At 48.4% G+C, this 23725-nt stretch overlaps 1 protein-coding gene across 1 annotated transcript; it reads right to left on the bottom strand.

Moving 5' to 3' along the window:
* Positions 1 to 1668: 1668 nt before the first annotated feature.
* LOC142905691 (uncharacterized) lies at positions 1669 to 21378 on the bottom strand. The gene is made up of 6 exons (XM_076052658.1): positions 21243 to 21378; positions 9730 to 10152; positions 8280 to 8382; positions 5790 to 5897; positions 3974 to 4071; positions 1669 to 2941 (listed from the first exon to the last, which is right to left on the bottom strand). The coding sequence occupies exons 1-6, from the start codon at positions 21303 to 21305 to the stop codon at positions 2768 to 2770; spliced, it is 969 nt and encodes a 322-aa protein (XP_075908773.1). The 5' UTR covers positions 21306 to 21378; the 3' UTR covers positions 1669 to 2767.
* Between the last annotated feature and the right edge of the window lie 2347 nt (positions 21379 to 23725).

Genomic DNA, 23725 nt, shown 5'->3' with positions numbered 1-23725 from the left:
TGGTGGAAGCCATCAAGAAAGACTGTCCGAGATCTACATGGTGGAAACCATCAAGAAGGACTATCTGAGATCTACATGGTGGAAACCATCAAGAAGGACTGTCCGAGATCTACATGGTGGAAACCATCAAGATGGACTATCTAAGATCTACATGGTGGAAACCATCAAGAAGGACTATCTGAGATCTACATAGTGGAAACCATCATGAACGACTGTCCGAAATCTACATGGTGGAAACCATCAAGAAGGACTGTCTGAGATCTACATGATGGAAACCATCAAGAAAGACTCTCCGAGATCTACATGGTGGAAGCCATCAAGAAACACTGTCCAAAATCAACATGGTGGAAACCATCAAGAAGGACTGTCCGAGATCTACGTGGTGGACGAGTGAGAGAGCCCCAAGGGTAGCCAAGGGCAGGACCCAGATAGCATTCGGGTAAATGACCGAGATAGAGAGCACCTACCCCTGGTGTGAGCATAGAGTGTTGTGTGTAACAGTGTTTCATATAGTATTCCTCGTCTCCGCGTGGTTCTACTGCACAACATTTATTTAGCACAATTAAACAAGGCGTTTTACTAGGGTTATGAGTGGAACAATGAGGTCAGCTACAAGTCACATGGTGAATAGGGATGGGGGTATGGGGAGGGAGGTTTAGTGGGTTACGGGAATTACTTGGGATACCTAGAGATGGAGGAAAGGATGGGCCAGGGAGAAGATGTGGGGGTCTTGAGGGAGGAGAGGAAACTCATTGGGGGGGAGGGTGCTTCTCGCTTTGTGTGGAGGGGAAGTTTGTTCCAGTGCAAGGGGGTGAGTAGGGATAAGGAGTGGCAATGGTGATTGTGCACAAGGAGAGAGAGTGGGGGACGGTGAGGAGTTAGGAGAGATTGAAAGCGGAGCGGGCGGGATGTCGGTTGGGATCCGTCAGAAAAAGTGGAAGGTGATTGGTGAGGAATCTTCTAGAAAGGGGCTTGAGGGATTCATAAGTGTGTGGGGGGGGGGGGGGGGGGGCGAACGCGAGAGGTCAGGACGCATGGAGAAAAGAGTAATCCTGGAAGACGCGCGCGTGTGTTTCTCGTGCCTGAAGAAATTAAACCTCCTACTTTATGAGGTCACACGCACACACACACACGTGGAGCTCAGCACCGAGGTCTCTCGGGACCATGCCGCGTGCCACTGCAGATGTACACAGACGGCGATCGGTCCACGCTTTCTCTAACCGCCTCGTCCTGCCAGGCGAGGCGTGCCGGCACCTCCTCGAAAGCCCCACCCAAGGACTTTCGAGGAGGTGCGGTGATCCGCCAACCCCCGTCGCTGCTTGCCTCTTCCCCACAGCGCGGGATTCCAGGCAGGCTGCGTGCAGCATAGCCACCACCACTCCCATCGTGACGTTGATGCCGAGAGGACAGATCGGCAGTGACGCCGCCATACTGTCACAACCCACACGGTTTACCCCGTATTCTTGTACAGGAGAAATTGAGTTTTCAGGTCCATACGGCGTACAGCCGTTTCAATACGGGCAAAAATGTATTTGTGTCTATTTGTTTGTGCTTCTACCTTGTGATGCGACTTTGTGTAGGATGAACGTTGAGATTTCTAAGGGGCACGGGGTGACCGATAAGGTCTGAGTTGGTCTGTAATGAGGTAGGACGCACTGATAAGGGGTTGACAGGTACGTAGTAGTGAAGTGTATAGTAATGTAATGTAGTAGTGTAGTGTATAGTGTAGTGTATAGTAGTGTAATGTAGTAGTGTAGTGTATAGTAGTGTAATGTAGTAGTGTAGTGTATAGTAGTGTAATGTATAGTGTAGTGTATAGTAGTGTAATGTAGTAGTGTAGTGTATAGTGTAGTGTATAGTAGTGTAATGTAGTAGTGTAGTGTTTAGTAGTGTAATGCAGTAGTGTAGTGTATAGGAGCGTACCTTTCAACCCTTATGGTTTACCCCGTATTCTTGTACAGGGAAATTGAGTTTTAAAAAAATGTCTATTTATTTGTGTTTCTCCCTTGTGATGGGACTGTGTGCAGGATGAACGTTGAGATTTCTAAGGGGCACGGGGTGACCGATAAGGTCTGAGTTGGTCTGTAATAAGGTAGGACGCACTGATAAGGGGTTGACAGGTACGTAATAGTGAAGTGTATAGTAGTGTAATGTAGTAGTGTAGTGTATAGTGTAGTGTATAGTAGTGTAATGTAGTAGTGTAGTCTATAGTGTAGTGTATAGCAGTGTAATGTAGTATTGTAGTTTATAGTAATGTAGTGTATAGTGTAGTGTATAGTAGTGTAATGTATAGTGTAGTTTATAGTAATGTAATGTATAGTGTAGTGTATAGTAGTGTAATGTATAGTGTAGTGTATAGTAGTGTAATGTAGTAGTGTAGTGTAGTGTGTAGTAGTGTAGTTTAGTGTATAGTAGTGTAATGTAGTAGTGTAGTGTATAGTAGTGTAATGTATAGTGTAGTGTATAGTAGTGTAATGTAGTAGTGTAGTGTATAGTGTAGTGTATAGTAGTGTAATGTAGTAGTGTAGTGTTTAGTAGTGTAATGCAATAGTGTAGTGTATAGGAGCGTACCTGTCAACCCTTATGGTTTACCACGTATTCATGTACAGGGAAATTGAGTTTTTAAAAATGTCTATTTATTTGTGTTTCTCCCTTGTGATGCGACTTTGTGTAGGATGAACGTTGAGATTTCTAAGGGGCACGGGGTGACCGATAAGGTCTGAGTTGGTCTGTAATAAGGTAGGACGCACTGATAAGGAGTTGCCACCTATGCACCGGGGGGGCAGGGGGTGGGGTGGGAAATGACGACACAGACGAAGACTTGAATATCGACCTGCAAGTAGAACAACTCGGGGGGCTGCAGAGGGCCCCCCTCGCCCTGCCTCTCTCTCAGCGCCTGCTCCTCCTCCTCGTTTATCTTCTGCAGCGATGCAAGCAGGCCCTGTGGGCGCACGAGACACAGATTCCCCCGTGTGGCCTTAACAACCAGCTGGGGCAAGTGCTGTTAGCGAGCAGCACCTATGAGGGCCGGCACTGCGGCACACGAGGGGGGTGGGTGGCCAGCACCACGCCCGGCCGCCTTTGTCTTCCCGGTGGCGATGTTTACACATTGCACCAGGTATTCGTTTTGAGGCTGAGTCGACCTAGGGGAGGAACAGGACCGGTTCAGATTATCGTCACTGGCGTTGGCCGTGAGTGGGAATCGAACCCGAGTCGCGTGGGTCATGCGCATGTGTGTGTGTCAAGCTCACCCCACGCGTGACACACACACACGTGGGTGGGGTGAGCGTGACACACCAGCAAGCACGTGGAACTAAAACTATTCAAACTATCCCCCCCCCAGGTAAGGCCCCACTGAGGTATGTAGCTCTTTTTCAGAAGCGACTTGGGCCACGAGCGATAGCCCAACGGAGTGGCCGCTTATCGTCACGTGGACATTTTCAGCAGCCAAATGCTCTAAAACGCGTGATGTTCATTCTCAACGTGGAGGGGGAAACCGGAGGAAAATCCACGCGACCGCGGGAAGAGAGAGAGACTTGAAAACTCCAAATATACAGCAGGCATCGTTAGGGGCGGGATCGAATCCGCGACCACCTGTATACCAGGCGACGGTTTTCATACCTGATGATGACCGTTTGTGTTATGGTCGAAACGTCGTGAGAATTTTATTGTTTTATATATATTTTATATTTTATTGTTTCCCTTCAACGTGACTTTACCCGAAAGAGCTAAGAATATCTCCTAGCCAGCATGATGATGATGAGAGAGAGAGAGACACACACACCGCAAACTCCAAATATACAGCAGGCATCGTCAGGGTCTGGATTGAACCCACGAACTTCTGTATACCAGGCGAGGTAGTTAACATCTCCTGGCCACCGCGGCTCACGTGGCTCACCACTCACGTGACATACACGTGGAGCACGTGACACGCGCGCGCAGGCTGCACGTGCCGCGACCGCTCGGTGTTTACCTTGATGCTTTTGATGTGGGAGAGAGAGGCCATGTCTCCCGTCAGGGTGGCCCTCGCGATCTCATCGTATGAGACCTTCGCCGACTTTGTGAAGATGTCTGCGTGCACGGTGGCGGGGGGGGCGGACAGGTTTAGGATGAGAGGAGACAGGGAGTCGGATAATCACCGCAGTCACGACCCCCGGCTTATAGTCTCGTGTATTTGTCCGGGAGAGCGTCACTGAATCCCAAGACGTGTTTGGTTTTTTTGTTATGTTTGTGCACGAGAGTGCCGCTATGCAGTGCCGCGCTACTACATTGGAACGGTCGGTCGATTTCCGCGAATTCGATCGCCGGCCCTTTGCGTAGAGGCAGGGTAGGGGGTAGGGGGTGGGGGGGAAGAGACACGACCGGGAGAACCCGGAGAGAAAGTCCGCCCCGCTTGACAAGAAGACGATGACCCCCCCCCCCCCTGCCGCCATCTCCTTGGCAGGGCCGTCCATTGGCCCCGGGGCAAATCACGACGTGTGGGACCCCCCCCCCGCCTCACCACCCCCCGCCATCGATGCCTTCAAACTAAACCTGAAATCTGACGTCGTGACGTCGAAGCGCGGGGGGGGGAGTGGGGGGCCCCCACAGCACGGGGCTCAGGGCGGTCACCCCCGATTCGCCGTTGTACCCCCTATAATCACTGTTACATTTCCATTTAAAGCTTTCGTGACTGCAAGGATTCATCTTCTTTGGTTCTTTCGGTAAAGTCACGTAGAATGAGAATAAAATAAAAAAAAATAACACTCCAACGCTGTCCTCTGGACAGTCCGGTCCCTTCACCTGATGAAGGCCACTTGTGTTGTGGCCGAAACGTCGTGAGCATTTTATTGTGTTATTTTATTTCACTGTTACATTGTTTTATAGCTTTATTTTGGTGATTTCGAAAACGTTTTGGTTGAGCCATATCTGTTTGTTATAGTACAGAGTTAGACTGATAACTTTAATCTAAATTGTCTTATGGTTGTTAGTGTTTGACTTGTATCCCACTGGGATTTTTGCACACAGCGTTGATGTACGGTGCTTTTTCTGGAAGACATTGCTGTTTTTTCCTGGATTTTTCTGTTGCGCGTAGTCACTTTAAGATGTTTTCTTGTTCTTGTTTTTGCTTGTTGTGGTTGCACCCGAGTCAAGAGCCGAATGGCTCACAGGGCTATACCTAATACATGAACTGAAATGCTGTCTCACCTCTCCTGGCCACGTCGGCGGCTGTTTGGGAGTTTCCCCGAATTTGGGAGCGACACAGGGCCCCGGGGTGGTGGGGTAGGAGTGAGGTGGTGAGGTAGGAGTGGTGGGGTAGGAGTGGTGGGGTAGGAGTGGTGGGGCAGGAGTGGTGGGGTAGGAGTGGGGTAGAAGTGGTGGGGCAGGAGTGGGGGTGGTGGGGTCGAAGTGAGGTGGTGGGGTAGGAGTGGGGGTGGTGGGGTAGGAGTGAGGTGGTGGGGTAGGAGTGGTGGGGTAGGAGTGGTGGGGTAGGAGTGGTGGGGTAGGAGTGGTGGGGTAGGAGTGGTGGGGTAGGAGTGGGGGTAGTGGGGTAGGAGTGGTGGGGTAGGAGTGAGGTGGTGAGGTAGGAGTGGTGGGGTAGGAGTGGGGGTAGTGGGGTAGGAGTGGTGGGGTAGGAGTATGCGTGGTGGGGTAGAAGTGGTGGGGTAGGAGTGGTGGGGTAGGAGTGGGAGTGGTGGGGTAGGAGTGGGGGTGGTGGGGTAGGAGTGGTGGGGTAGAAGTGGTGGGGTAGGAGTGGGGTAGAAGTGGTGGGGGTAGTGGGGGTGGGAGGTCATGGCTCTCCCTCTCACCAAAATTTTGTAAGACGTCTTTGCTGAAGACGGAGGAGGCCTCAGCGGGGGGCGCGGCGGGTGGCACTGACGTCGCTCCGGTTGACCCTCCGGCCCTGGGCTGCTTGGCTGCGACACGGCGGCAGAGGCAACCGTCACCACGAGACCCACACGACCCCGCGGTCGCCTTCGTCGTCCTCACACCGCGAATTCCCCCACCGCCCTCACCTCGTCGTCTACCTGAGCCGGAGCCGAGGTGCTCCGGCTGCCCTGGGCCTACGCTACAAGCGTGACTGGTGACTGATGACGACGACGAAGATGGAGAAGTGAGGACCAACGGGACTTCAATTCTGGACACGGCGCTCCGTAGCCCTTTCCGTTGGATCTTCAGCGCCCTTATGAAAACGCAAGTGAATAAGCTGTTGAACTAGTTCAACGGAGCGATTTTGTGACACACGCACACACACACACACGCGGGTGGGGTGAGCGTGACACACCAGCAAGCACGTGGAACTAAAACTAATCAAACTATCCCCCCCCCCCAGGTAAGGCCACACTGAGGTATGTAGCTCTTTGTCAGAAGCGACTTGGGCCACGAGCGATAGCCCAACGGAGTGGCCACTTATCGTCACGTGGACATTTTCAGCAGCCAAATGGTCTAAAACGCGTGATGTTCATTCTCAACGTGGAGGGGGAAACCGGAGGAAAATCCACGCGATCGCGGGAAGAGAGAGAGACTTGAAAACTCCAAATATACAGCAGGCATCGTTAGGGGCGGGATCGAATCCGCGACCACCTGTATACCAGGCGACGGAGTTAACATCTCCTAGCCAGCATGATGATGAGAGAGAGAGACACGCAAACTCCAAATATACAGCAGCAGGCGTCAGGGTCAGGATTGAACCCACGACCTCCTGCAGACCAGGCGATGGAGTTAACATCTCCTAGCCACCGCGAGATGATTGCCCCACTGCAATCCATGACCAGATGAACTTGTGATACCAAGTCCCACCGTGAGAATCTGACCCGTGACCCCATTATACCAATTCCCCCATGAGAATCTGACCCATGACCCCGTTATACCAATTTCCACTTGAAAATCTGACCCATGACCCCGTTATACCAATACCCCCGTGATAATCTGACCCATGACCCCATTGTACCAATACTCCCGTAAGAATCTGACCCATGACCCCGTTATACCAATTTCCCCGTGAGAATCTGACCCATGACCCCATTATACCAATACCCCCGTGATAATCTGACCCATGACCCCGTTATACCAATTTCCCCGTGATAATCTGACCCATGACCCCATTATACCAATTTCCCCGTGAGAATCTGACCCATGACCCCATTATACCAATACCCCCGTGAGAATCTGACCCATGACTCCCGTGAGAATCTGACCCATGACCCCGTTATACCAATTCCCCCATGAGAAGCGGATCCATGACCCCGTGAGAATCTGACCCATGACCCCATTATTCCAATTCCCCCGTGAGAATCTGACCCATGACCCCGTTATACCAATTTCCCCGTGAGAATCTGACCCATGACCCCGTTATACCAATTCCCCCATGAGAAGCGGATCCATGACCCCGTGAGAATCTGACCCATGACCCCGTTATACCAATTCCCCTGTGAGAATCTGACCCATGACCCCGTTATACAAATACCCCCGTAAGAATCTAACCCATGACCCCATTGTATCAATACTCCCGTGAGAATCTGACCCATGACCCCGTTATGCTAATTTCCCCGTGAGAATCTGAACCATGACCCCGTTATACCAATTTCCCCGTGAGAATCTGACCCATGACCCCATTATACCAATACCCCCGTGAGAATCTGAACCATGACCCCCGTGAGAATCTGACCCATGACCCCGTTATACCAATTCCCCCATGAGAAGCTGATCCATGACCCCGTGAGAATCTGACCCATGACCCCATTATCCCAATACCCCCGTGATAATCTGACCCATGACCCCGTTATACCAATTTCCCCGTGATAATCTGACCCATGACCCCGTTATACCAATTTCCCCGTGAGAATCTGACCCATGACCCCATTATACCAATACCCCCGTGAGAATCTGACCCATGACCCTTGTGAGAATCTGACCCATGACCCCATTATACCAATTCCCCCATGAGAAGCTGATCCATGACCCCGTGAGAATCTGACCTATGACCCCATTATACCAATACCCCCGTGAGAATCTGATCCATGACCCCATGAGAAATGACCCATGACCCCATTATACCAATTCCCCCATGTGAAGCTGATCCATGACCCCATTATACCAATTCCCACATGAGAAGCTGACCCATGACCCCCCGTGAGAATCTGACCCATGACCCCGTGAAAACACAAAAGCAAATTCCGTCGTGGGACTGCGACCAGGTGATTACAAATGACCCGGTGACACGATGACCTAGTGGCACCATGACCCCACCCGCCCCCCCCCCCCCCCCCCCACGGATGTCGAACTGCCCCAGCTCTGACCCGCGAATGCCCGCAGGAGCTGTGCCTGTAACTGGGGGCTGTCGAATCGTGTCTCGTCGGCTCTGCTCCACACGCTCCTCCTCTCCACGGCGCTGGGGGCGATCTGCGGCCAGAACGCCGCACGGACAGAGAGACACACACACAGAGGTGAGTGGGTGGGTGAGTCGGTGAGTGGGTGGGTGAGTCGGTGAGTGGGTGGTTATGAGTAGGTGAGTGGGTGGGTATGAGTAGGTGAGTGGGTGGGTGGGTATGAGTGAGTGGGTGGGTGAGTAGGTTAGTGAGTGGGTAGGTGAGTAAGTAAGTGGGTGGGTGAGTAGGTGAGTGAGTGGGTAGGTGAGTTCCGGCCAATACACCGCTGAGCAGGTGAGTTGTTGGGTGAATGAGTATGTGAGTGAGTGGGTAGGTGAGTAGGTGAGTGGGTGGGTGAGGAGGTGAGTGAGTGGGTAGGTGAGTTCCAGGCCAATGGACCGCTGAGTAGGTGTGCGGGTGTGTGAGTAGGTGAACGAGTGGGTAGGTGTGTTCCAGGCCAATGGACTGCAGAGTAGGTGAGTGGGTGGGTGAATAGGTGAGTGAGGGGGTAGGTGAGTGGATGGATGAGTAGGTGAGTTAGTGGGTAGGTGAGTTCCAGCCCAATGTACCGCTGACTAGGTGAGTGGTTGGGTGGCTGGGTAGGTGAGTAGGTGTGTGAGTAGGTGAGTGGGTAGGTGAGTTCTAGGCCAATGGGCTGCTGGGTAGATGAGTGGGTGGGTGAGTAGGTGAGTGAGTGGGTAGGTGAGTAGGTGAGTGGGTACGTGAGCAGGTGAGTGAGTGGGTAGGTGAGTCGGTGAGTGAGTGGGTGGGTAGGTGAATAGGTGAGTGGGTGAGTGAGTGAGTGGGTAGGTGAGTAGTTAAGTGAGTGGGTGGGTGAGTTTCACGCCAATGGACCGCTGACCTCGAGCAGCAATATCTATGAAATATTGCTGCTCGAGAGCGCAGAACGATCAGGTGATCACCATGAGCTGGCGAACGGAGATGGCGACGATTGACAATGGATTGGACCGGCACTCACCACGTGTGGGTGGGTGAGTGGTGGGTGAGTGGGTGGGTGGGTGAGTGCGTGTGTATGCTTGTGTGTGGGGAGAGGTAGTGTAGTGGTTAGCGCGCTGCGCTACGAACCCGGCGTCCCGAGTTCGATTCCCGCTCACGGCCAACGCCGTTGACGATTATCTGAACCGGTCCCGGGCCTCCCCTAGGTCGACTCAGCCTCAAATGAGTAACCTGGTGCGGTGTGTAAACATCGCCACTGGGGAGACAAAGGCGGCCGGGCGTGGTGCTGGCCACCCACCCCCTCGTGTACCGTTCCGGCCTTCATAGGTGCTGCTCGCTAACAGCACTTGCCCCGACAGTCTGTCGAGGCTACACGGGGGGGTCTTTTGTCTTTGTGCGTGATCTCTGTCTGTGCGACACCCACCATCTTCCACCTGACAGGCCGTGTCGCCCGCCTCTTGTCGTATTTCTTCTTGGCCTTGAGCCACGGCGGAATCCTCGCCGTGTCCGGCATCCCGGGCATGGGGGGAGGTTGTGGCGGCGGTGGCGGCGGTGGCGGCGGCGGCGGCGGCGGCGACGGGGCTGCCTTAGCGGGACCCCGAGGGGTCTGGTCGGGGACTCCAGCGGAGGGGGCGTCAACGGAGGGGCACGGTGGAGGACATCGCCCCGCTCGGCTGGGGTCGGCGGGGCCGTTCGCGTTCGTCGACGGGCGGCCCTCCCACCCGGGGGACTCCAGATCCACGAGAGGCGCCTTGAGGTGGCGGTCGTGGAGACCCCCCGGGGGGTCGCGTAGCCCTGCGCCCTCGCTGGGGGTCCTGGCCGGTAGTGGCGTGTGGTCGCCTGGATTCTGGAGGAGGAGGAGGAGGGGGGGATGGAACGTCGTCGCCATCGTCGCCATCAGCTTTTGACGAGGATCTTTCAAAAGAGAGTCGATTTAAAGTGTAAATTATTATTATTACACGTTTAAAATATCTATACGGGTGCTTCAAAAAAATGTTAACACTTCGTAGAATTTGCAGCAACAACAACAGAGTATTAAATGTGCCTCCTCTGGAGGCCACCTGGTGAAGACTCTAGGCACGCGTTGGCAACGATGGCGAACAAGTGGAAGAGACTCTTTGACTTTTTGAAGCTATTAACATTACATTTCTTATCATGTTACAGTGTATTATTATCCGTAATTTTTTCATTAAAAACGATAGTCCCATAAAAGTGTTACAAAACATTAAGCACCCTGTATGTGTGAAAATATATAGCGGTAGTGTAGCGGTTAGCGCGCTGCGCTATGAACCTGGCGACCCGGGTTCGATTCCTGCTCACGGCCAACACCGGCGACGATTATCTGAACCGGTCCTGGGCCTACCCTAGGTCGACTCAGCCTGAAATGAGTACCTGGTGCTGTGTGTAAACATCGCCACTGGGAAGACAAAGGCGGTCGGGCGTTGTGCTGACCACCCACCCCCTCGTGTACCGTTCCGGCCTTCATAGGCGCTTGCTAACAGCACTTGCCCCTACAGTCTGTTACAGGCTATACGGGGGATCTTTACTTTGTAATATATCAAAAACCCTTTGAAAAATACTCTTTGGTTCCTTCGGTAAAGTCACGTCGGTATCAAATAAACCCACGTGACTTCACCGAAAAAAACAAAGAGTATGGATTTCCTGCAGTCACGAAAGCTTCAAATCCTTTGAAAAATGTCTCTTTCGCACGCGAGTGTTTCATCTTCAATCAGTCCCCTGCACTTTACGTGCCGTGAGTAGGTGGGGACATCGGTGCACATCCACGGTACAACGGGAACGGGGGGGGGAGGTGCAGAGCAAATCGGGGGGAGACAAAACAAGGGCAAGGCCATCATTAGACCTCCTTTGCCAGTACCAAAATGTAATGATAGGGTTTTAACCCTTTTTTTCTGGCAACAAAACTGAAACCTTCTTACAAGCATTCATGTCTGCATTAACCACAATACCTGCAGTCATGCAAACAAAAAACATGCTATGATAATATATGCATTGTCCTTGAAACTGATTGGTCCACACCAAGGGACGGCTTTCTTTTGAGCCTCGACCCAATTGGTGTTGGACCAGATGACGCCAAAAGGCGTCACACAGCTCAAAGACAATGCCACTATCAAAGTAATGAGGGCTCGGGGTGAGCATCTACATCATTAGACTTCCTTTGCCAGTACCAAAATGTAATGATAGGGTTTTAACCCTTTTTTTCTGGCAACAAAACTGAAACCTTCTTACAAGCATTCATGTCTGCATTAACCACAATACCTGCAGTCACAATGCAAACAAAAAAAACATACGATGATAATATATGCATTGTCCTTGAAACTGGTTGGTCCACACCAAGGGACGGCTTTCTTTTGAGCCTCGACCCAATTGGTACTCGACCAGATGACGCCAAAAGGCGTACAGCTCAAAGACAATGCACTATCAATTAATGAGGGCTCGGGGTGAGCATCTACATCATTAGACCTCCTTTGCCAGTACCAAAATGTAATAATAGGGTTTTTCCCCTTTTTTCTGGCAACAAAACTGAAACCTTCTTACAAGGATTCATGTCTGCATTAACCACAATACCTGCAGTCACAATGCAAACAAAAAACATGCTATGATAATATATGCATTGTCCTTGAAACTGATTTGGTCCACACCAAGGGACGGCTTTCTTTTGAGCCTCGACCCAATTGGTGTTGGACCAGATGACCCCAAAAGGCGTCACACAGCTCAAAGACAATGCACTATCAAAGTAATGAGGGCTCTGGGTGAGCATCTACATCAGTAGACCTCCTTTGCCAGTACCAAAATGTAATAATAGGGTTTTTCCCCTTTTTTCTGGCAACAAAACTGAAACCTTTTTACAAGGATTCATGTCTGCATTAACCACAATACCTGCAGTCACAATGCAAACAAAAAACATACTATGATAATATTTGATGCATTGTCCTTGAAACTGATTTGGTCCACACCAAGGGACGGCTTTCTTTTGAGCCTCGACCCAATTGGTGTTGGACCAGATGACGCCAAAAGGCGTCACACAGCTCAAAGACAATGCACTATCAAAGTAATGAGGGCTCGGGGTGAGCATCTACTGTGAGGAAAAAAAAGTATTTGATCCCCTGCTGATTTTGTACGTTTGCCCACTGACAAAGAAATGATCAGTCTATAATTTTAATGGTAGGTTTATTTGAAAAGTAAGAGACAGAATGACAACAACAAAATCCAGAAAAACGCATGTCAGAAATGTTATAAATTTACTTGCATTTTAATGAGGGAAATCAGTATTTGACCCCCTCTCAATCAGAAAGATTTCTGGCTCCCAGGTGTCTTTTATACAAGTAACGAGCTGAGATTAGGAGCACACTCTTTAAGGGAGTGCTCCTAATCTCAGCTTGTTACCTGTATAAAAGACACCTGTCCACAGAAGCAATCAATCAATCAGATTTCAAACTCTCCACCATGGCCAAGACCAAAAAGCACTCCAAGGATGTCAGGGACAAGATTGTAGACCTACACAAGGCTGGAATGGGCTACAAGACCATTGCCAAGCAGCTTGGTGAGAAGGTGACAACAGTTGGTGCGATTATTCGCAAATGGAAGAAACACAAAAGAACTGTCAATCTCCCTCGGCCTAGGGCTCCATGCAAGATCTCACCTTGTGGAGTTGCAATGATCATGAGAACAGTGAGGAATCAACCCAGAACTACACGGGAGGTTCTTGTCAATGATCTCAAGGCAGCTGGGACCATATTCACCAAGAAAACAATTGACAACACACTACGCCGTGAAGAACTGAAATCCTGCAGCGCCCGCAAGGTCCCCCTGCTCAAGAAAGCACATATACATGCCCGTCTGAGTTTGCCAATGAACATCTGAATGATTCAGAGGACAACTGGGTGAAAGTGTTGTGGTCAGATGAGACCAAAATGGAGCTCTTTGGCATCAACTCAAGTCGCCGTGTTTGGAGGAGGAGGAATGCTGCCTATGACCCCAAGAACACCATCCCCACCGTCAAACATGGAGGTGGAAACATTATGCTTTGGGGGTGTTTTTCTGCTAAAGGGACAGGACAACTTCACCGCTTCAAAGGGACGATGGACGGAGCCATGTGCCGTCAAATCTTGGGTGAGAACCTCCTTCCCTCAGCCAGGGCATTGAAAATGGCTCGTGGATGGGTATTCCAGCATGACAATGACCCAAAACACACGGTCAAGGCAACAAAGGAGTGGCTCAAGAAGAAGCACATTAAGATCCTGGAGTGGCCTAGCCAGTCTCCAGACCTTAATCCCATAGAAAGTCTGTGGAGGGAGATGAAGGTTCGAGTTGCCAAACGTCAGCCTCGAAACCTTAATGACTTGGAGAAGATCTGCAAAGAGGAGTGGGACAAAATCTCTCCTGATATGCAAACCTGGTGGCCAACTACAAGAAACGTCTGACCTCTGTAATTGCCAACAAGTACTAAGTCATGTTTTTCAGAGGGGTCAAATACTTATTTCCCTCATTAAAATCCAGAAAAACATGCGTTTTTTTGGATTTTTGTTGTTGTTATTCTGTCTCTCACTGTTCAAATAAACCTACCATTAAAATTATAGACTGATCATTTCTTTGTCTGTGGGCAAACGTACAAAATCAGCAGGGGATCAAATACTTTTTTCCCTCACTGTACATCATTAGACCTCCTTTGCCAGTACCAAAATGTAATAATAGGGGTTTTCCCCTTTTTTCTGGCAACAAACCTGAAACCTTCTTTCAAGGATTCATGTCTGCATTAACCACAATACCTGCAGTAAAAATGCAAAAAAAACATACTATGATAATATATGACGCATTGTCTTTGAAACTGATTGGTCCACACCAATGAACGGCTTTCTTTTGAGCCTCGACCCAATTGGTGCTCGACCAGATGACACCAAAAGGCGTCACACAGCTCAAATACAATGCCACTATCAAAGTAATGAGGGCTCGGGGTGAGCATCTACATCATTACACCTCCTTTGCCAGTACCAAAATGTAATAAGAGGGTTTTTCCCCTTTTTTTCTGGCAACAAAACTGAAACCTTCTTACAAGGATTCACGTCTGCATTAACCACAATACCTGCAGTCAAAATGCAGGGGTTCGCTTTGTCCCTCACACGAGGAATCGCGGGTGCATGTGATTAATTAATTTATTATCTTAATTGTAAGATTTAAAAAATGCATTAAGGTGTCCAGTAAGGGAGGGCGTTGCCCGCCTCTCCCCCCCCCCCGTCCCCCAAACTCCACCCATGGGTAGATGTCTTAAAATCTCCGGGAGGAATTTGATGATCGTCACTGCAGAAAAGAAAATAAACACATGGGCAGTGCTGTGTGGGGTCTGAGCTGAGCTGCGAGGTCGAGCGCGGACCTGGGTCTCGTGGTTATGATTCCGCCCCCTTACCCGGCACAGCCTCACTGAGTCTCTTGTCAGATTTTCTCGAACTAAACAACACAACAACAACAACAACAAAACTATTACAGCCGTGCCGACTCGACTTTCCAACGCGCTCTGCCGCTGGAGAGGTGTGTTCATGTCGTGTCAGTCAAACAGATATATATAAAAAAAATCCAATTCTACAAAGCTGGAAATTTGCTAAACCAAAGTGCCGAACCGAAAATGTTACGCGATTGTTTTATTTTGTTCAGTCATGGTGATCAGACTGAGACTATCAACTTCACCGTAGTTCTGAGAGCCATGTTTAGTCACGTGGCAGTGGTTGGACCTGCATTCGAACCCAGGATCTCAGCCGTGTCGATTAAACGTCTCTGGCTTCTGAGGAACCTGAATTCGAACCAAGGACCTCAGCCATGTCAACTCAACATCTCTGGCTTCTGAGGAACCTGGATTGGAACCCAGGATCTCAGCCATGTCAACTCAACGTCTCTGGCTTCTGAGGAACCTGGATTAGAACCCAGGGTCTCAGCCATGTCAACTCAACGTCTCTGGCTTCTGAGGAACCTGGATTAGATCCCAGGGTCTCAGCCGTGTCGACTCAGCGTCTCTGGCTTCTGAGGAACCTGAATTAGAACCCAGGGTCTCAGCCATGTCAACTCAACGTCTCTGGCTTCTGAGGAACCTGAATTCGAGCCAAGGACCTCAGCCATGTCGACTCAACGTCTCTGGCTTTTGAGGAACCTGGATTAGAACCCCGGATCTCAGCCATGTCAACTCAACGTCTCTGGCTTCTGAGGAACCTGGATTAGAATCCAGGGTCTCAGCCATGTCAACTCAACGTCTCTGGCTTCTGAGGAACCTGAATTCGAGCCAAGGACCTCAGCCATGTCGACTCAACGTCTCTGGCTTTTGAGGAACCTGGATTAGAACCCCGGATCTCAGCCATGTCAACTCAACGTCTCTGGCTTTTGAGGAACCTGGATTAGAACCCAGGGTCTCAGCCATGTCGACTCAACGTCTCTGGCTTCTGAGTAACCTGGATTAGATCCCAGAGTCTCAGCCATGTCGACTCAACGTCTCTGGCTTCTGAGGAACCTGGGCACCTGTAAAAGTGATACTTTCTTGCACAAAGCTAGAATAAAAGTCATGTAGGTGCAACCTATTTACATCACCACTGAAACCAGGTTGATTCCATTATTTTTTTAAAGTTACCATTTTAATCCCACCTCAAGATTGTGGTGTGAAATCTCGATTCAAAAAGAGTTCCGCTTGTGTGCATTCAACTGTTAAATTCTGGCACTAAACTAAACTATAAAAAATGTATTTTTATTTCAGCAGGTAGGACCAACTGAGCTATGTCGCTCTTTTTCAGAAGCGACCTGGCCATCACAAATGATAGCTGAACGAAGTGGTTAATCATTGTCATCGTGTGGAAATATATAGCAGCAAAATACTCTAAACGCGTGATGTTAATTCTAAATATGGAGGGGAAAACCCCAGAGGACCCAGAGCAAAAATCCACGCGACCACGGGGAGACAGCGACACCGCAAACTCCAAATATACAGCAGTAGGCGTCAGGGTGAGGATTGACCTCTTGTATACCAGGTGAGGTAGTTAACTTCTCCTAGCCCACGTGGTGAATCTCTTACCTCCCCCTCGTCCTGCTACGGGTGCAATGATAATACGATGTAACACGCTACTTGTTCCTGGGTAGTAAGTATCATTTTCTAATTGCTTATGCCTCAAAAGTATAGAAAATGCCTATTATTATTCCCCACAAACTGTGCTTTTGTGACCAGGATTTAATGTGAAGGAATGACACAAATTCGCCCGTTCTCTCATTGAAAATAGGTACATTTCAAAATATCAATGTCCTGGTCACAAAAGCAAAGTTTGTGGGGAATAATAGCCCATTTTACGTACTTTTGAGGCATACGCAATTAGGAAATATCACTTAGCACCCAGGAACAAATCAATAGTTTTTGTTACACAGTGTAATAATCACATCTCGAGGGCCACCGATAGCAACCATGCGTGTGTGATTTCAATAGCGCGCAGATCGCGGACTCAAAACAAATGAACCAGGGAAGCAGTTGACCGCGTGTGGCAATATATGCATTTTTTTTTAAAACGTTCATGAGAAATCACACTTTGGCAGTCAGAAGCCTGCCTGGCCCGCTCCGACCGGCCCTGCAGGTTTCACCATCGGCGCGAGAGCGTTCGAGTCGCTGCAAAGGGGGCCTGGTCATGAATTGTTGCAGCTGTGTCACCATTGCGGTTTTGACAAAAGTGCACGCGTGGGTGTGTGTGTGTGCGCATACCATGAGACCATTTTTTGGCAAAAGCAAAGTATGAAACATAAAAATAGGTTTTTGATTTGAAGCTTTCGTGACTGCAGGTGATCTCAGCGGTGAAGGATGCGATTCCGGACATGCAGTGTCCTGGTGTCTATAAGCTGAGTGGGGGTCTGCGGCAGCAGTTGCATTTGTTGAAACGAAGCGACGTGTCTCAGACCGGGTTCGCGAACACAAAGCGGATTTGAAACACGGCAGAACCAACACGTTGGCGGTGGCGGATCATTGTTTCAACGCTGTGGGCACACGTGACATTGATAACACGTGACATTGTTTTCTCCGAGACCAAGGCGCTCTGCAAACCCTCGGGCCACCATCAGAGATTTGTTCACGAAGCCATCCAGATATAGAAACACAGACACAGCTTTAATCGAGAAGATTGATTCAAATTGTGCAATCATTGGAAGGATGCGATAAACCGCGCCAAGTTTCAACTGCTATGATTTTCACTCAGCCACAGGGTTGTCGTCATCCGATTACTAATTCGAGCTCCTTTACTTGCTAATTTCTCCAGCCCCACCCGTCCCTGCACGCCACAAACCCTCCATCCCCCATCCCCGTGAACTCCTACAGCCACGACTCGACAAAACTTCTTCCCCCCACCCCCCTCCCGTGCCTATATAAAGCCACAACAGCAAATCTTTTTTTTTCTCACCTGAAGACGGACGCTTGTGTTGCGACCGAAACGTCGTGTTCATCTTTTATTATTTTTTTCTATCTACGTGACTTTACCGAAAGAACCAGAGAGTATGAATAGGTTCATTGCCAGAAAGGGTTTATTTGCCAGAAAGTGTAAAACCTGTTCTTATTTTTCATACTTTGATACTGGCAAAAAAAGGGTATCCCGTGATAAAGCTGCTCAAGCTGAGATCTAAATGCTCTGACACGTGTGGCATTGTCATTGTACTGTCCGCCTTTTGCCGTTGTCCTCTGCTTTGACACTGGTGGTGAGACGAGGCCACGAAGAAGACCACTGTCTCTGGTGTAGGCCAATTCAGTTTCAAAGACAATGCCCATTATATTATTGCTATCAGTCCATATTTGTTTACATGTTCACCACAAGCACGTGTGGTTAACGCAGACATTGCTTCGAAAAGGTTTATATTTGGTGTTTTAACACCTTAACACCTCCTGTTGTATTGTCAGAAATGGTCAAATTTATTCTTACGTGTGTTTAGGGAAAGGTGTGTGACCCCGGTACATTACGGGATGCTATTGCTAAGTCACATTTTTTTTAATGCAGGTTTTCGCTCGCTTTATTGCAGGTTCGGTTTGTGTGATTTTGCGTCGATCTGTGCAGCTAATCCTATCTCAAAATCTATCTCAAAATCTATCTCTAAATCTATCTCTAAATCTATTAGTAAATCTATCTCTAAATCTATCTCTAAACCTATCTCTAAATCTATCTCTAAATCTGCCTCTAAACCTATCTCTAAATATATCTCTAAATCTACCTCTTAATCTACCTCTAAATCTATCTCTAAATCTACCTCTAAATCTACCTCTAAATCTATCTCTAAATCTACCTCTAAATCTACCTCTAAATCTATCTCTAAATCTACCTCTAAAACTACCGCTAAATCTATTTCTACATTTACCTCTAAAACTACCTCTAAATCTATCTCTAAATCTACCTCTTAATCTACCTCTAAATCTATCTCTAAATCTACCTCTAAATCTACCTCTAAATCTATTTCTACATCTACCTCTAAAACTACCTCTAAATCTATCTCTAAATCTACCTCTTAATCTACCTCTAAATCTATCTCTAAATCTACCTCTAAATCTACCTCTAAATCTATCTCTAAATCTACCTCTAAATCTACCTCTAAATCTATTTCTACATCTACCTCTAAAACTACCTCTAAATCTATCTCTAAATCTACCTCTTAATCTACCTCTAAATCTATCTCTAAACCTATCTCTAAATCTACCTCTAAATCTATCTCTAAACCTATCTCTAAATCTATCTCTAAATCTATTTCTAAATGTATCTCTAAAACTACCTCTAAACCTATCTCTAAATCTATCTCTAAATCTATTAGTAAATCTATCTCTAAATCTATCTCTAAACCTATCTCTAAATCTATCTCTAAATCTGCCTCTAAATCTATCTCTAAATCTATCTCTAAATCTATCTCTAAATCTACCTCTAAACCTATCTCTAAATATATCTCTAAATCTACCTCTTAAACTACCTCTAAATCTACCTCTTAAACTACCTCTAAATCTACCTCTAAATCTATCTCTAAATCTATCTCTAAATCTACCTCTAAATCTACCTCTAAATCTATTTCTACATCTACCTCTAAAACTACCTCTAAATCTAACTCTAAATCTACCTCTAAATCTACCTCTAAATCTATCTCTAAATCTACCTCTAAATCTACCTCTAAATCTACCTCTAAATCTACCTCTAAATCTACCTCTAAATCGATTTCTGAATCTATCTCTAAATCTATCTCTAAATCTATCTCAAAATCTATCTCTAAATCTACCTCTAAATCTACCTCTAAATCTACCTCTAAATCTATCTCTAAATCGATCTCTGAATCTCTCTAAATCTATCTCTAAATCTATCTCTGAATCTATCTCTAAATCTCTCTCTAAATCTACCTCTGAACCTATCTCTAAATCTATCTCTAAATCTACGTCTAAATCTATCTCTAAATCGATCTCTGAATCTATCTCTAAATCTATCTTTAAATCGATCTCTAGAGAGACACTGAAACTCCAAATATACAGCAGCAGGCGCCAGGGTTGGGATTGAACTCACGACCTCCTGTATACCAAGCGAGGTAGCTAACATCTCGCCCACCGTGGCGATACACGTCGAGATGCAGAGATACATACACACAGAGATACACACAGATATACATACATACAGAGATGCATACACAGAGATAAATACACACAGAGATACATACACACAGAGATACACAATTGCGGGGTTTGTCAACGTCCACAAAACGTGGCCAATTCGTTACTCGGATCGGCACTAACCGGTTGTGCTTTGGGGAGTAAAAACCCACAGCGACATTTGCAACGCGAGCAGCCGCGACGTTTCGCCGGTGATGACAGCGACCGGCATCGTCAGGCGACAGCCGCAGAGAGTTGTTTTGGAGAAATCCCACTCCCGTTTCGGCCTTAAATAAACGTGATATCGTCGCTTGTGAGACAATCAAGGTGCGGAGACCAGAGGCGGGGGGGGGGGGGGGGGGGTTAACGTCTGCAATACATTTTGATTTAAAGCTTTCGTGACTGCAGTAATCCATATTCTTAGCACTTTCGGTAAAAAATAATATAAGCAGGTTCTTTTTTAGGGTGAGATCGCGAAAATATTTACGCGATGTACAGGGTGCTTTAAAAGAATGGGCCCAATTTCAAAGCAGTATATTTCACGATGGCAACATGTTACAATTACACACAAAGTTACAAACGGTTTAATGAGTTATCAAGTTTTATTAACCATTTTATAAATGCTCTACGCGCCCTCCACCTGCTGTACGGACAACATCGAGACGATAGTTGAATTCGTCCCCAACGCCTCTCTTCTCACGTTTCCCTCTGAGGTGGGTGGTCGCCCTGTGCTCTTCCCCTTACATCAACAGCAGCCCGTTTCCTCAAATTGTCGCTAGCCAACGACGAATGCTCTTTGACATTGGCGGATCGATGCCAAAACGCCGTTGAAGGGCACGCTGCACCGTAATTACGGATTCAGTCTTGCTGAACTGCAGAACGCAAAACGCCCCTTGTGTTGCGGGGGTCACCGCCTTGCGAATGACTGAGGCTAGGGGCTGTTTGTGCGCTGGGAGAGGCATCGAGCGGTAATCATTTGAAACTATCTATGCCCCGCCCTCGCTATGCCCCGCCCTCGCTATGCCCCGCCCTCGCTATGCCCCGCCATCGCTATGCCCCGCCCTCTCTATGCCCCGCCCTCTCTATGCCCCGCCCTTTCAAGTGGTAAGAGTTTCATTCATGGTCGGTTCGTGGTTGCAGAGATACAGCGATTTCAAATCGGGTCCATCGTTTTTAAAACCCTGTATTATGGATGATATTGGTCGCGAAAGCCTGCTAGGTGTTAAACTGAGGGTTAGCATGTTCACATAAATGACAATGGATATCTAAGTGGTGTTGGCACAGTGTTCGTCATCATTGCGACTCACATCATCGCCGTACAGCTGCTCATAACCACCACTGAGCCTGCAGCAGGAGCAGCAGGTGCCCATTGCCGGGCCTTGGCAGGTGCCCTGCGAGCTCCCTCCTGCTCCCGCAGAGACGGAGACAGCACGGGGGGGGGGGGGGGGGGGGTGGGTGTGAACTCGTAGCGGCCAGGGTGGGAAGGGAGCCTGTTGCACGCACGGTGTGAACCGCCTGCACCAAACCACCAGGGCTGGGCACCACGAGCCGAGCAGAAGCCACTCCGGGAGGAGAGGCCCCTGATGATGGTGAAGGAGCGGGGAGTCGGAACCTCTCGGCACGGCTCCACGGTGGAGCTCTCCCGCATGGCTCCACGGTGGAGCTCTCCCGCATGGCTCCACGGTGGAGCTCTCCCGCATGGCTCCACGGTGGAGCTCTCCCGCATGGCTCCACGGAGGAGCTCTCCGCCGTCGAGACTGCTGACTCCCACCCGCTCACGCCTCCCCTCTCATCTCACTCCACTCCCCTCCACGCACTCTGCTACTTATCCCCTCTCATCTCACTCTACTCATCTCACTCTGCTGCCCTCCACGCACTCTCCTGCCTCTCATCTCACTCCACTCCGCCTCCACGCATTCTCCTAACCCTCCCCTCTCATCTCATTCTACTCCCCACTCATCTCACTCTGCTCCCCACCACGCGCTCTCTGCTCCATAAACAGAGCGGGTGGTTCCACCTGCTCAGCTGCTGCCCCTCCTGTTGTCCGACTTTCCCCCGACACCACCCTCATGTCCCACTTCCAGCCCCTTTCTCCACTTCCACAGCTCAAGCGAGGAACTTTTTCAACGGTTTCACTCAACTTGACTCCCATGTTTGTCGTGGTCAAATCTTGTAATCAAAAGTTAGTCGACTTCCTGTTGTCCAATGAACTCCAAATTGTGCACACTCAGATCCGGTGACAATACATGCCTGCATGAACATCGGCATCAATTAATTGGCTCTTTTAAAGCAATTAACATTTTTGGAATCGCCTCGCCTCGGAAGCAGGTGCCACGTGCCTCTTGCGATCAAGATGTCGTCCACTTCCCGTTGTCCAATCGAGTTATTTCCTTTTTAGTGCACTTAAAAAACTTTTTAAGGAGTTTATTTCCTATTCTTAGTTTTTTCGGTAAAGTCACGTTGAAGAGAAACAACAAAATAACAAAATATATATAAAACAATAAAAAATTCTCACGACGTTTCGACCATAACTCAAACGGTCATCATCAGGTGTGTCGGTTTGCATTAATTTATTTTGAAAACGGCATATTTATTTATATATATAAAAATAACGTTTGCGTCACGCGCAACGATGGCAGTTTGCCAGGACTAGTCCATCTATTTTTTTTGAAAAGAGGAGGGGGGAGACGAAATTTGTTTTTATGTAAGCTGTCTGAAAGGCACTGTAAGCGTGAACAATCAATCAAGAACTGAAATGATTTATCAAATCTTTCCAATGATTGCTAAGATAGAATCCATCTTCTCGGTTGAAATTGTCTCTGTGTTTGTATATGTGGATAGCCTCATGAACGAATCTCTCATGGAAGCCAGATGGCTTACAAAGAACCTCCGTCTTGGAAAAGTCAATGGCATGTGAGCCTACTGAATTAGAACAATGATCTGCTACGGCCGAGGTGTTGGTCCTACCGTGTTTAAGGTCTGCTTTATGTTCACGAATGCGGTCCGAGATATGGCGTTTGGTTTCTCCAATGTAACTACTACCACAGAGGCAACTTAGTTTGTAGACACCAGGGTATTGTATGTCCGGAATCACATCTTTTACAGACGGAACCAGATCACGGATTTTATGTAATGTGTTGAAACGGACCTGGATCTTGTGTTTATTCAAGATTTTGGAGATCTTTTTTGTGATCCCAGCAATGTAGGGTAAAGTGATGGTTTTGAAAGGCTCCTCAAGAGGGTTCTTCTTCATGGTTTGAGTGATAGCTTTGCGGATTGTATAGTCGGAGTAACCATTAGCCCTAAGAGCTTGGTGTACGTGCTTGAGTTCACTGCTTATGTGTTCCTGGTCGGATATGCATTGGGCTCTATGATACAGAGTCTTGATGAGAGAATTCTTCTGTGATGGATGGTGGTGGGAATCCGGTTTCAGATAAGCATCCGTATGTGTAGCTTTCCTGTAGACAGAGTGGCTCATTGAACCATCAGGTCTCTTTTTAATTAGGACATCCAAAAAAGGTATCTTGCCATCTATTTCGACTTCCATGGTAAATCTGATGGCTGGGTGTATGGAATTGATGTGGTCGAAGAATTTGTCTAGAGCAGGCCGGCCATGTGGCCAGATGACAAAAGTGTCATCCACGTACCTCTTCCATAAGGTTGGGCGCAGAGTGGCAGTCTGGATGGCGTCAGTCTCAAATTTCTCCATGAAAATGTTAGCTATAACTGGAGAAAGGGGGGAGCCCATTGGGGTGCCCTCAGTTTGTTTGTAGAAAGTTCCATTCCAAGT

This window comes from Petromyzon marinus, chromosome 57 (genome assembly GCF_048934315.1).
Source record: "Petromyzon marinus isolate PM22_M1 ecotype Great Lakes invasive population chromosome 57, UKy_Petmar_22M1.pri1.0, whole genome shotgun sequence".
Taxonomy (NCBI): Eukaryota; Metazoa; Chordata; class Hyperoartia; order Petromyzontiformes; family Petromyzontidae; genus Petromyzon; species Petromyzon marinus.
This window is presented reverse-complemented; position numbering and strand designations above follow the sequence as displayed.